The 14,858-nt window shown below is 43.0% G+C and overlaps 1 protein-coding gene across 4 annotated transcripts in view; it reads right to left on the bottom strand.

The window, feature by feature from the left end:
* Positions 1-14,858, bottom strand: part of LOC149444142 (uncharacterized) — a 114,562-nt gene that overhangs the window by 37,868 nt on the left and 61,836 nt on the right. For 3 of the 4 annotated variants that reach the window (XR_016306552.1, XM_089654897.1, XM_089654898.1), the window contains 3 exons: positions 12,625-12,757; positions 8,656-8,852; positions 8,529-8,574 (listed from right to left, as the gene is read on the bottom strand). Coding sequence is in view for 3 of the 4 variants with exons in the window: in XM_089654897.1 (XP_089511023.1) it covers positions 8,529-8,574; positions 8,656-8,852; positions 12,625-12,757 (376 nt within the window). In the remaining variant the exon portion in view is untranslated. The remainder of the gene's footprint in view (positions 1-8,528; positions 8,575-8,655; positions 8,853-12,624; positions 12,758-14,858) is intronic. The other variant, XM_089654899.1, reaches the window with a different exon arrangement.

Below are 14,858 nucleotides of genomic sequence, written 5' to 3'. Positions count from 1 at the left end.
GTTGGGGGTCACCACAACATGAGGAACTGTATTAAGGGGTCGCGGCATTAGAAAGGTTGAGAACCACTGCTCCAGGTTGTTGTTCTTACCTTTTGAAATTTCACTGACCTAGTGGGTTTCAGTTTAAATTAACTGGACTGACTCTGTGTCCTCTGTTGGTGGTGACTTTGATTTGTGAAACCATGTCACTATGGATAAAATCACTAAATGTGGATACCTCCATAGAAGCTTTGGGAACAAATGTTTGGAGCCCTATGCCTCTGCTGTGATGGCCTCTTAGGAGAGCCATATTACATATAGAAACCAGGCCCGTCACCAGCAGAGCTGATGTACCTTGTTTTAACTTCACCTATTGCAATCCTCCGTGACCAAGCTCCGTGAGCAGTGCAGTTGCTTAAATCACACCTGCAAACACTTAACCATTCCCCATAATTAGTGAATGGAAAGCAAACAAATGGGAAAATGTATCAAATACTTACTGTAATTCGAAAGAGCAGGGCCCTTGAACCTCTCGTATATTGTTTTGTTACTGTATTGTCTCATGTACTGTCCCCCACTATATTGTACAGCGCTGAGCAAACTTTTTGGCGCTATATAAACACTGTATAATAATAAAAATAATAATTCTCCTTTCTTGATGCCGGTCCATGGCACCATACATGTGATATAGCTCTGCCCCTATATGCATCCACAGGACCTGTTTAAACCTATAAAAGAAAAGCATGAGCAACCTCCCTCATTCTCTTTGTAAAAATAGCAAGATGAAAAGAAAAGGGAGGGTTAGTATGCTGTCATGGATTTGCGTCAGGAAAGGAAAATTACGGAAAGTACTTGATACAATTTTCCGTTTTACTGACACCAACATGGCAGCATACATGTGATAAATAACAACCTAAACTGGAAGGGCTAAACATTTATAATCAGATGCACTGCGGCAACCAGCCTGCTGCTTTGCAGATGTCTCCATACACAGTTTGCATGCACTGCCCTGAACTGAAAGATGTAGAAATGGACCTAGCTGAATGATCCTCTATCACTTCTGGAGGCTCTTGCTTGGCCTGAAATTTGAGCTCCTACAGAACTAGGTTATGTCTCAAATCCAGATCTATGTGAGGAAATGGTAGCAACTGGGCAACCGCCGGGTTGCAAGGATCAAAATTCTGCTCAGCTGCAAAGGACTGTGAATCTGTTACAGACTTTGGAAAAAATAGTGTTGATGTTTTTTCCGGGAACTTATCCAGGGTTTACCACTGCCAGAGGACGGTTAATGTTCTTCCATCTCAATTTCCAGTCCATCCTGGGACAGGTTTTGTGGAAACACTAATAGCTGAAGTGCTTGATCTGGACTACGTTTCATGGCTATGGTAAACTTAAGGCCTGCGAGCCAGTCAGGTGTGCTTGCTATCACAGCAAGACTCTCAGACACCTGTCTCCCCTGGAACATCATGACCAAAGACAGTAGAGGAAAGGCATCTGCTAGAGAACTAATCCTTGGGTGAGTGACTGTGTGTCCTTTTCCTTTACCAACTGGCAAGAGAGGAACCCTGTGAATGGATGGTGATGCAACCAGTTTCAGCTGAGGAAGACCCCATACTATATGGGCAAGATCTTCCAATTAACCCACTCATTGGGAACCAAAAACACCTGGTGAGACATTCCCTTTCAACATCCTGGGAGCCCAGAAGGTACTCCACCAATAGCCCCTCAAGATTACATTCAATTAGGGACATGATAGTTCCACTTCTATTGGAAACGGTCATTGGTTTTCCCTTGTTTCTGAACATATGACACTGCTGCTGTGTTGATATCATGAAGAATAACCAGTCAAGCCTGAATATGAGGCAACAGCGCACATAGGGTTATCCCAACTGCTCATATTTTCTGTACATTGAAAACTACCCCATCTGATGGGAAACTTTACCTGTCTTGCATTCTGAGATGACTTCAGGTGATGATCCATCCTGTAGCACTGACATAGGTGGTGACAATGGTCCAAGATAATGAATCTATCGAATGGGATAGAGAGTCCCCTGACATACCCATCACCAGAGGATTATGTGCATCTGAGGAGAAGCATTTTGAATCAGCACAAGTGCTGACTTCTGAACTGCAAAAAGGAAATTATTTGTTTTTCCAGAGAATCCAGTGTGCCCAGAATAGCATAGGGATGCAAGCCACCATCGTGTCCAGGAAACCCCTGCATTGGGAAGCTGGAGACTGCTTAGCCCATTCTAAGAAGGAGGAGAAATGTACTGACTTGATTAAACTGGTCCTCCCTATTGATGACTAGTCAGGTTTGCTCCAACTGTCATGACACCTCCTATCCAGCCAAAACTTCTCAGGATGGCCAGAAGAATACCCTTTTGAACTAGTAGGTCATCTGGACTCCGAGTCAGCAGTAGAATACCATCTAAGAAATGATGGATTCAAAGCACCCCTGTTTCCTCAGAGGGGGTACACAGAGATTAGGACCTCCATAAAGCTCAATGGTGAGGTGGAGAGCCCTGAATCGAAGGCACATGAATTGGCAATGTCAATCTCCCACTGAGACTTTGGAAACTGGAGATCGGTGTTGAATTTAAGAAACAGTCTTCTTCGTACGTGACACAGAGTAGAATAGAAACCTCTAAACTTCTCTGAGGGAGGACTTAGAATCATTGCCCTTTGCAGATGTATAATATTGATGTACTGAGAGAGGACATCACCTCCTGACCGGAATGTGTGATTATGGTCGGGATGAAGACAAAAGTAACCGGGTTTACCGTAGGCACCCATGGATCTCAAAAATGTATCATCTGTGCACACAAATCGGCCACCCTGGCCTCCACCACACTAGCCTAGGGGAGGGCTCCTGTCAACAAGACTCCTGTAGGGGATGAAGGGATCAAAAAGAACCATGGCTGTGTGTCCTTCAGAAAGGTGCCCTTGCACACCCTTCCAACCATTCTTGAAGGTTTCCATTCTGCCAAAAGGATCTTGAGTCCTGGAATGTAGAGTGGGCCAAACTATCAGAGAGAACTCACCAAAGCTTTGACCTTTTATGAGGAGGAAGGCCAAAATGAACCACCAATTGCTCTTAGAATAGTGCTTAGCATTGGGATGCACATATAACATTAAATTGTGACCAATTCATCTGTAGCATAAACAAGGGAAAACAGAAGATGTTTCCAGTGCAAACCCACCTTGCACATGCATGAGCCTGGACATGCCATAACAAAGATGGCCACCATAAGTGGCCCTCTACAGAGTATACGCAAACGCTATAGCCAGCCATGAGACCAGAAACAGCCACAAAACCCAGACTGGACACCAGCCACAGCAAATGACACAGGTGAAAGGGAAAAACTGCTGACAAAAGAAAAATCCCAAATCACTCCCACAAAAGAAAAAATTACTAAACCTAATGAAGTCTAGAGGCAAGGGAGGAAAAGCAAAAAGGAATAGCACAAACCTGTGGGAGAAAAGAAAAAGGCAGCACTAACTCCAGCACCGAGATTCAGCTCAGGTGTGCCGAGAAACACATGCAGCATGGGCTGCAGCATCCAAACACCACCTCAGGTGCACCAAATGAGGTTCTGACGTCTGTAGTTAGAGAACACCTCAACCCCAAAAGACCACCAGAAGGGGCTCCCCAAAGTGTTAGTGAATTTAGCATCATAAGATGCAGGACTGTGCCTGGGGAAGGCTGAACCCAGACAGACTGACTCAGTCAGCAGGTAGGGACTTACTGCAACACCACAGTCTTGCGGGTGTAGATCTTGAGGACAGAAAAGGAAAATGGGGGAGGTTGCTCTTGCTTTCCTTTTATAGATTTAAACAAATCCTGTTGGTGGATATAGGGGCGGAGGTATATCAAAAATATTCTGCCATGCTGGCGTGAAGAAATACCATTTAAAAAGTGACAGAAGTAAGGGGGTTCTGTGGACACGTTTTTTCTAGCACCCTGCTATTGCTCCCCAGTTTCACTGAACTATCCCTATGGAGCACCCCTCTTACTACCTGAGAGGCGTGTCAACCCCCTAATTTCCATCACCCAGTCTTCAACTCCCTCCAAGCCTTCTGTGGCTCCCACCTTGCTGAACCCTCGCTTTTTTTTTTATTTAACAGTAAAAAAACTTTACAGACAGTTCCCGGGTTATGAACAAGATGGGTTCTGTAGTTTTGTTCTTAAGTTGAACTTGTATGCAAGCTGGAACAGGTACAATTTTTTTTTTTTTTTAAGTGTAACTCCAGCCAAAAAATAATTTTTGAGTTTTGGATAGCATAGGGAAGGGTTAACTGGCCATGTAGTTATGTGGGATTGCGGATAGGTCTGCCGGACAGTAGGTGACAGCATGCGGTGAGCATCAAGATGGCTGACCAGCAGTTTCAGGGATCAGCATGACATCATTCTGCCTCTATTCTTAAGTATGAGACGTATGTAAGTCGGATGTTTGAAACTCAGGGACTGCCGGTAAATGTTTTAAAAACAGTTGTTACAATGTAACAAAAAGACAAAAAGGTGTACCATCCCTGTAAATATAGATTTTAAGGTCAGCTTGTTCTTTTGAAAAGCAGACTTACTGGCCAGATCACCAGATGAAAAGAGAATAAAGTCTAAAATAAAAGAAAATGAAAACAGCCATCACATCTAAAAAATGGTGAACTCCCAAATAATAGATGTTTGTTTTTGGGTTTAATACTGCTCTAAGGTACTGAATTCTGGGTCCTCTGAAATCCATTTTACAATGGATATGAGAGCCCAGTACAGACAGGGTTAATAATGGTAAAAACCAATTCCCTAGCCCCTTCCTTAACATTGCAGAGCAACGGGAAACTTTAGGGCTCTTTCACACCAATGTTCCGATCGGGTCCGCCTGCCCGTTTTTCAGGCGGACCCAATCGGAACCTCCATTCTCCTGTATGGAGCGGCAGGTGTAAACGGACATGGGTCCATTTACACCCGCCGACGTCCGATCCGCCAAAAAGGGATGGATGGGGATCCAATTCCCCTTCCATCTGTCAGATGAAAAAGGACAGGCGGTCCGTTTTCATCCGACTGCTCATTGAGTAAAACGAGAAGCACGGTGTCTGCTCTGCAGCAGCGGAGCGGACAAAGAGCTGTCATCCACTTGCTCAGCGGGGATCAACGGAGAGATCCCGCACTGAGCAAGCGGGTCCGCTAAATGGGTCTGCTTCGTGTGAAAAAGCCCTGGTCGTGCCATGAAGTTACTCTCTCTGGACATGCTATGTCTTTTCAAACTCCCCTTCACGGAAGTCAAGGGTTACAAATGCTAGCTTTAAGTTATTTTTCCCATTAGCATGTCTCTTTGAACTTCCCCTTGGTGATCGGTTTCTTTTCTGGGTCTTGGCCCAGTAAACATTTATGCCATGTCAATTGGTCTAGTTTTCACCCGTTAAGATAGTTTGTTATTCGGTTTTCTTTTGGATAGTTGATTGGTCCTCCACTTCACTGACTAAGGCCTATCACTCCAGGTAGCAACTTCCTCTCAATGGTGATGATCTGTGCTGTTCTGGAGCACCAGGTCGATCCTCAAAACCTCTCCCTGGTCTTTGCAATTTCCATATTTCGTTTGGCCCTTCTTCATCCAGCCTTGGTTCAGGCTATTATTCCTTCAGATACTTTTTGGTAGTATCAATTCCATATCTGTTAGAACTTCAGTAGCTATTGCTCACCCCTTAAATCTCTTTTCCTCCAGACATAAAGAGTGCCCCCTTGTCCTCTGTGATGACTTCAGGGTGAATAGAGTTCACTATATGGACCACCTACGTACACTGAACAAAACAATTAAAGGAACACTATGAAAACACATCAGATCTTAATGGGGAAAAATATCATGCTGGATACCTATACTGATATGGACTGGATAATGTGTTAGGAACGTAAGGATGCCCCATCGTTTGATAGAAATGAACATTATCAACCTACAGAGGACTGAATTCAAAGCCATCCTGAAAATCAAAGTGAAAGAATGATGCAGCAGGCTAGTCCATTTTGCTGAAATTTCATTGCAGCAACTCAGAATGGTCCTCAGTATTTTGTATGGCCCCCATGTGCTTGTATGAATGCCTGACAATGTCGGGGCATGCTCCTAATGAAACAACAGATGGTGTCCTGGGGTATTTCCTCCCAGATCTGGACCAGGACATCACTGACCTCCTGGACATTCTGAGGTGCAACCTAGCAGTGTCGGATGGACCGAAACATGATATCCCAGAATATCCCAGAAGTGTTCTATTGTATTTAGGTCAGGCGAACGTGGGGGCCATTCAATGGTATCAATTCCTTCATCCCCCAGGAACTGCCTGCATACTCTCGCCACATGAGGCCAGGCAATGTCGTGCACAAGGAGTAACTCAGGATCCACTGCACCAGCGAAGGGTCTGACAATGGGTAATAGGATTTCATCCCGATACCTAATGGCAGTCAGGATGCCATTGTCTAGTGCAGGGGTCTCCAAACTTTCAAACAAAGGGCCGGTTTACTGTCCTTCAAACTTTATGAGGGCCAGATTGTGACCAGTGGGGGTAGAAAATGTCCCGGGCCCAGCCTCAGTGAAAATAAACATGGGGTACTATTCCTCCCATTAATACCCATCATTGGTATTAATGGGAGGAATATGCCCCATAACTGGTACAAGTGTCCCATTGTTTGTGTCAGTGGGAAGAATAGTACCTCATATCATTGGGAGGAATAGTGCCCCAAGGGCCGGATAAAGGCTAGCAGAGGGCCACATCCAACCCTCGGGCCGCAGTTTAGACACCCCTGGTCTAGCTTGTAGAGGTCTGTGCATCCTTCCATGGATATGCCTACCTAGACCATCACTGACCCACCACCAAAATGGTCATACTGAATGATGTTACAGGCAGCATAATATTCTCCACGGCTTCTCCAGACTCTTTCACGTCTGTCACATGTGCTCAGGGTGAACCTGCGCTCATCTGTAAAAAGCACAGGGCTCCAATGGTTGACCTGCCAATTCTGGTGTTCAATTGCAAATGCCAATCAAGCTCTATAGTGTTGGGCAGTGAGCCCAGTCAGCACGTTGAGCCCTCAGGCCACCCACAAGTCTGTTTCTGATTGTTTGGTCAGAGATATTCACACCAGTGACTTGCTGGAGGTCATTTTGTAGAGCTCTGGCAATGCTCATCCTGTTTCTCCTTGCATAAAGGAGCAGATACCGATCTTGCTGATGGGTTAAGGTCCTTCTACGGCCCTGTCCATCTCTCCTAGAGTAACTGCCTCTCTCCTGGAATCTCTCTCCATGCTCCTGAGACTGTGCTGTGAACCTTCTTGAAATGGCATGTATTGATGTGCCATCCTGGAGTTGGACTGCCTGTGCAGCCTCTGAAGGGTCCAGGTATCGCCTCATGCTACCAGTATGTGACACTGACCCTAGCCAAATGCAAAACTAGTGAAAAACAGTCAGAAAAGATGAGTAGGGAAAAAAATGTCAGTGGCCTCCACCTATAAAACCATTCCTGTTTTGGGGGTCCTCTCATTGTTGCCCATCTAATGCACCTGTTGTTAATTTCATTACCAACCAAAGCAGCTGAAACTGATTAACAACCCCCTCTGATACTTAACTGACCAGATCAATATCCCAGGAGTTTCATTGACTTGATGCTAAACTCTGATTAAAAAAAAAAAAGTTCCTTTAAAGTCCTTCAATTTTCCTTTAATGTTGATCATAAACCCCCTTAATCTCCTCTTATCAAGAGAGAATGATTTCAGTTCCTCTAATCTTTCCTTATAGCGGAGCTCCTCCATGCCTCTTCTCAGTTTGGTTGCCCTCCTTTGCACTTTCTCCGGGTCCCCGAAATCCTTTTTGTGAATTGATGCCCAAAACTGAACTGTATATTCCAGATGAGGTTTTACTAAAGATCTGTACAGATGTAAAATATTTCTCTCACTGGAGTCTATACCTCTTAATACAAGAGAGGATTTTGCTTGCTTTGGAAACCGCAGCTTGGAATTGCATGCCATTATTAAGCTTGTGATCTACCAGAACTCCCAGATCCTTCTCCACCATTGATTCCCCCAGTTGTACCCCCCCTAGTATGTATGATGCATGTATATTCTTAGCCCCCAAGTGCATAACCTTACACTTATCAATATTAAACCTCATTTGCCACATAGTTGCCCAATTAAATAGTGCATTGAGATTGCCTTGTAAGTTGGAGGACATTGTTCCACTGCACAGCTTGGTGTCATCTGCAAAGACTGAAATGTTACTTTGAATCCCAGACCCTATATTGTATATAAATATATTAAAAAAGTAAGGGTCCCAACACTGTACCTTGGGGTACACCACTGACAACCCTACACCATTCAGAGTATGAATAATTAACCACTACTCTCTGAATATGATCTTTTAGCCAGTTTTCTATCCATTTACATACTGATTTTTCCAAGCCTGTAGACTTTACCCCCACTTCCAAAATGGCTTGAGATACACTTTAGTATTTTATTGTTGAATTGCTTACCACAAATCAAAAGCATTTTAAACATCAAATCTCTTACTTACCATTCCAACATTAGCGTGTCCAAGATATTTGACAAAATACATAAGTCTGTGGAGGAAAGGCAAAATAGAAGTTTTAAAGGGTGGAACTCAGTGAGGTCACCACCCGCCACCACCATCAAGGTGTCACCTGCCATCCTGCTGGGGACGATCTTGGCCACTCTCCTGGTTTCTGGGCCTCTGTTGGAGTTGAAAGTTTGGGACCCGCTCCTGAACACCTTTTAAGTAAGGGATTAGGGGACGGAACACTCCCCCGTCTTTCCAGCGCCAACGGATCATCCGGAATACTAGAGGCTCCCCCTTCAATTTACCTAGTACTGTGCCAGCCTGTACAATTAATCATTCAACAATCATTTTCAGTGAATGTCCCGAACTGAACATGCCGGTCACAAAATGGTGAACAAACCCCTACAATAGTCTTTACTTTGATGGCCTACTGTTCAAGAAATGCATCTAGTTTGCTCCATTCCAATGATATTTATATTTTAGTGTAAAGCTTAACATACATGTGACATTTGACATCTGCCTTTAGATTTATAAATACTATTTAATATGGGAAACTACTTAAACTTTTCAATCTATCAATCTGTACACAACAGACAGGCCCTGCAACTGCATAGTTGTTGGCAAATCTAAAGCAGATTGTACAATCAGATTGTAACGTGTGTGGTGATATTAAAGCATAGTGTCAGCTAAAGCAAAAAGTTATACCTGTTACACAATTTCTAGGCTCATAAATATAAACCATTAAAGTAGAATTCCAGGTTTCATTTGACTTTAAATAGTTTGTTTGGGCCAAGCTGGTCCCAACAAACTATTTCCGTGTTCCGGGAGCAGTACGGGTGACTTCTAGTTTGCTGCTAGAACTAAATAAGTTTGCATTCACACTTGAGTGTTTTGTAGCTTGAAGCTCGAAGCTCCAAAAAAGCTCAAACTTAAAAAACCAATTGTTCTCAATGCTGCCTGTTCGTGCGATCAGGTGTGAACAAGCATCATTGAGAACAATTGGTTTTTTAAGTTTGAGCTTTTTTGCAGCTTCAAGCTACAAAGTTGCATAGTTAGTCTGGCTGAAAAAAAGACAAAAATCCATCCAGTTCAACCATTTAAAAAAAAAAAAAAAAAACAAAAGAAGAAAAAGTTATAATCCTATACCCACAGTTGATCCAGAGGAAGGCAAAAAACCCAGCAAAGCATGATCCAATGTGCTCCTGCATTCACACTTGAGATTTTTGCTACAAAAAGCTCAAGTGTGAATGCAGCCTAAGAGTCGGGCTGAGTGCTTCTCTGCTATTCATATTTTTATCAGTGATACAAGGTTTCATCTGATTGGTCAAGGTGAAAGATGGGCAGATTATGTCACGATTCCTACTTCTACCAATCAGAAAAAGCCTTGTAATCATTCTTAGAAATACAAGGCTTCTCCTGAATGGTGTAAAAGCATTCAGGGCCAGTTCATACCAGAAAACGGTGCAGGAAACCTGCATTCCGTGTGCAGTTTCCACACCACGTTTAAAGTGTACTGTAGTTGCAAATCTCCAGCAGGTGTCAATGTCAATTTAATTACACCCCAAACGTAGGTATCAAACGCAGTGCGTTTGCCTGTACCGGATCACATGGTACAGTAGTACCATGCAATCTGGTGCTTGTGCATTTAATAAAGAAGTGCATGCACTACTTTTGGTGCAGTCCAGCGCAATTTCAGCCCATTCAATAGATCACATGTGAATCGTGCAGGAATGCACAGCGTGTTCCTGTGTGATGTCTAGTGTAAACCAGCCCGACTTTCTTAGTTTTGGCAGACTGGACGTCAACAATACTGCTGGTGAAACACAACGCCTGCTACTGTAGTATATTACAGAACACACAGTGGCTGCATAGTTATATCATGAGATAGTTAATTTGGACCAGCTTGGTCAAAACTAACTATTTAAAAATAGGCAATGGAAAGCTGAAATTCTACTTTAATGAGTCCTGCAAACAGAGAGAGAGGAAGAAGGGAGTGTGAATTAATCATCTCATTCAGCTGTGAGTAATTGAGCTATTGAGCTCCGTAAACAACAGGCACATCAGAAAAGTAGTTAAAGCTGAACTCTGAGCAGATTTAAAATGCACAGATTAAGGCTACTGTAAGTAGCTGATTTTGACTTAAGCTGGCCATGCACTAGTAGATTTCTGAAAGAACATTTGTACAAAAGTTCGCAGTACATTAGACGTCTTAATGAATGTAGTTTAAAAGTACTTCAAAGTTTCAATTCCTTTTAACATTTGATTTTGAAATGAATGGACTTTCCTGAATGAAAACCAAACACACTGTTAGACATTCAGTCGTTTGAGAAAAAATTTCTATCCTGCCCCTTCTAATCTTCTCGTCACTGCAGTCAAAAACAAACATTGATTTGACCCCACTAATGAATAGAAAATAAATAGAACATCTTCAGAATTACATTCTACTAGTGTATAGCCAGCCTTCGTATCAGCCTCTTTCAATGCTCTGTACATCTGCTCTCATAGTGGAAGAAGAAGAGGCATGACTAATAGCCAATCAGGTGTTTTGCATGCCAACATGCCCACAAAGAACATCCTGATAGCAGGAGAGAAGTAGGATGACCTCATTAGTTTTCTGCTGCTCTTTCACTGCCCAGAATTCAGAAGTCTGGGTGCAGAAAGAATGACTCATCATCCCGGCTGTGCTGTGTGATGGGCTCTGTAACTCTCAGAACTGGATCAGCAGAAGTACAAATGCTTTGACAGGTATGTTGTTCATCAGTGGATTGCCCAGAGTTTAGCTTTACATTTAACCTGGTAAGAGCCAAAATTTCTACTCCAAAAAGTGAAACATTTATAAGCATTAGCTCCATGCACATGGGGTGTTTTAATAACGCTGGTAACGTTAGCTGTGTAAAGTCATGTTAAAAACATGAGTTTTTCAGCGTTCTTTAGCGTTTCTGCATTAGTGGTTAGTGGAGTCTTGCCGCATTTTTCAGCGTTGGAGCATTTTTACAGCTAAAAAACTCCTCTAGAAACCCACTAGGCTTGGGAATTTTTTCAGTCAAAAAACACCCCTGCCAAAAAAATGTTGATAACAGTTTATGTGTGCATGGACACATAGGATAACCTGCTGGGGAGTTTACTGGCTGTAGAAAAAAACGTCAAAAGCCAAAAACAGCAGCTATAAAAACGTCCCGTGTGCATGAGGACTTGTATGTAAAATTAAAATTTACCAAACTTTAAACTAGGAAAGGAAAAAAAATATTCATTATTCCTAGTCCCTTTTCTTCAACCACCTTACCCATCGCCAGAACCCAAAATCTCAGCAGTCATGTAAAAAAATTATAGACTAAGAAAACGGTCTCTATTGTGGTCACTAATCAAATCAGATTGCACCTGCCATTTTCTATTGGAGCAATGTGATTGATATGGACCTCACAACAACAGGTTATGCTAAGACCAGGTGCGGACTGACCATTTGGAAACTCGGCACTGCCCGAGGGCCCGGGGTCAGTAGGGGGCCCCATGAGATGCCCCTGGTACCTTTTTCATAGGCTTTTTTGAGTTTGGGCAAGGACAAAGGGGCCCCATGATCCCCTATTGCCCTGGGGCCCCATGAGTTGTCAGTCCGCCCCTGGCTAAGACTTTCTGTATGTGGGTGCGTGAAGTCATACAACATAAATTTTAGGTGTGTTTCTGCATATGGGATGCACAGCTGTGGCGTAGAGCTAACCATAACAATGAATGGCTATATGCCAGCTGTACACGGGTATACACTGTACTCAGGTAAACTTGCGCATAGAGTAAATCCCTGGATGTAGATTGTGTGCATCCAGAGATTACGCTTTTGCAAGTATGGCATATAGCTGCAAGCAGCTATTCATTATTATGGTCGGCTGTAAGCTGCAGCTAAGTCTCCCAAACGTGAAAATACACCATGTTGTAATACACCATGTGCCAATGAGCATGAGGTCTAATAGTTCTGATTGTGCCTTTTTATAGTTAGAAAAAAAGTCTTCCATAAAGGGTCATGAAATAAGAAGTGGGTACTACTGCAACAAAAAGGAACTGATTATTATTGGATTAAACAGACCAATTCCATAATCCTCACCTGTCCATTATATGCATGGCGTAGTGACACTCCATTAATGTCATCAATAATGTCTCCTGCAAGAACGACTTCATCTACTTCAGTCTGGCTGTCTGGAAGTACATCTACAACAAACACTCGGCCCTCCTGGTACCTGAACAATACAAGAGAAGAGGTGTGAAAGCACTGCAATTCTACAATGCCCAGAGATGATTAAGAGCTGATTCACACATGTGCGCTGCAGATTGAAACTCAGGTTTCCCAGCTAATTGATACAGTAGTTCAGCGGTTCACATCAGGATTACATCAGGTTCGGGACAAGATTAGCTCAGGATCTTATCCTGTTTACACATGTGAGATTTAGAAATGGTTCCCATAGAATTCAATAGCCTACACCTGAACCTGAAGGCACTGCTCAGAAATCGGACATGACTCTTTTTCAAACCGCACTAAATCTGTACCAGCATATGTGAACAGGAACCATAGGATGCAATGTTGTTTCACATGTCATGTGGTTTGGATGCTTTTCAAACCGCATTCAATCCGCATATATGTGAACCGGCCCTTAACAGATAAGTTCACCTTTTGCACAAAAATAACAAAATTCATATTTGTTGCAGCATTGCACCACTGATCAGTAGACCGCCGGTGCCATGCAGGTCTCCTGCAGATTTGTCAGTATATCTGCTTGCCCGTATGGGATGAATGAGCAAGCAGAAATACTGACAGGAAGATTCAATGAACTACCACGGCGCTCCACAGCACCATGGTAGTTCATTGAAAACTATAAGCCCACAGCCACTAAGGCTGATGGGACTTGTAGTGCATCCATTCACAAAACTCCGCCCACATGACCGCACTGGTTTCAAATCTGACAGATAGTACAGGGGACTTCTTCCTGTACTTCTGTTGGGGGGGGGGGGGGGCAGTGGGCAGAGACTGCACCATTGGGAACATGTTACATGTTCCACCCTAAAATCAGATGGAACATGTAACATGTTCACAAGGTGAACTTATCCTTTAAGGAAATATGGAGGTGAAATTCCAAAAAATCATCTTCTGAAAATGACAGTTGCCTCGCTTCTGTGATGATCCAGAAGTCTATTAAATGTACATTTCAGATTAAGGAGGACACGAGTGGCTGGACTTATCCACCTTACATAACACTTGGGGACATCATTAGTGAGAACACGAATTGAAAACTCCAATTATGGTTTCACTCCCTTGCATCTGCAATGGTTCCACATTATGAAAAAATAGTCACTTATTGTCACACCATGACTTGGCTTTGTCATATCTGTCCTAGTAACTATGGCAGGACAATCACACCTGCGGAGCCCCTAAGAGATGCAAGATGCCAGTATGGGATTCTGCTTATTAGCCAGCATGCAAAACAAAAAAAGGGGGAATAGTGATTGTACTCCAAGCTTATTTACAAAGGAGCAGATTTGTTAAACCGTAAGTTTACCTACAAAACAAAATAAGCACAAGGGACAGTCTGAAGGCTTGGAGGGATGAGGCTGTATACTTTAGGCCTCCTACACTGTGGTCTAGGCCTCTGGCTCCCTAGGAGGGTTTCATTATGCAGTGGGCCCTAATGTAGGGATCCTGACGCTTAGAAGGGCAAACCATACAGCCACCAGCCTATCCCTACAAAAGGATACCCTTTAAGTCTCTCTTCCTCACCCAGAAGGTTAACTTACACTTCGTTCTCTGTTGCCATTCACTGTAGGAGCGCACACTCACTCTCATTTTACATCATATATATACACACACAAAAAAACTTTCTGCTATAAAACATATCCAATGAAAAAAAAAATTTAAAAATCAAATTTCTTCATAATGTAGGCCAAAATGTATTTTGCTACATATTTTTGGTAAAAAATCCCAATAAGCATATATTGATTGGCTTGCGCAAAAGTTATACGGTCTACAAAGGGCAGTATATGTACTGAATTTTTTTTGTATGTATTATTAATGGCGGCAATCAGCGACTTATAGTGGGATTGCGATTTTGCGGCAGACAGTCTGACACTGACACTTTGTGGGAATCAGTGACACTAATACACTGATCAGTGCTAAAAATATACACTGCCACTGTATTAATGACACTGGCTGGGAAGGGGTTAAACATCTAGGGCGCTCAAAGGGTTGTGTGTCTAGTCAGTGTTTTTGTGTTTACTATGTGCTGTTTTTACTAGGCAATCTGCTAGATTTTATTCCCTGAACAAAATATAGCAGATCGCCATTGACAT

Source organism: Staurois parvus, unplaced genomic scaffold, assembly GCF_062004578.1.
Source record: "Staurois parvus isolate SC_StPar_1 unplaced genomic scaffold, SC_StPar_1.0 ptg000813l, whole genome shotgun sequence".
Lineage (NCBI taxonomy): Eukaryota > Metazoa > Chordata > Amphibia > Anura > Ranidae > Staurois > Staurois parvus.
The sequence above is the reverse complement of the archived record's forward strand: the minus strand, read 5'-3'. Positions and strand labels throughout refer to the sequence as shown.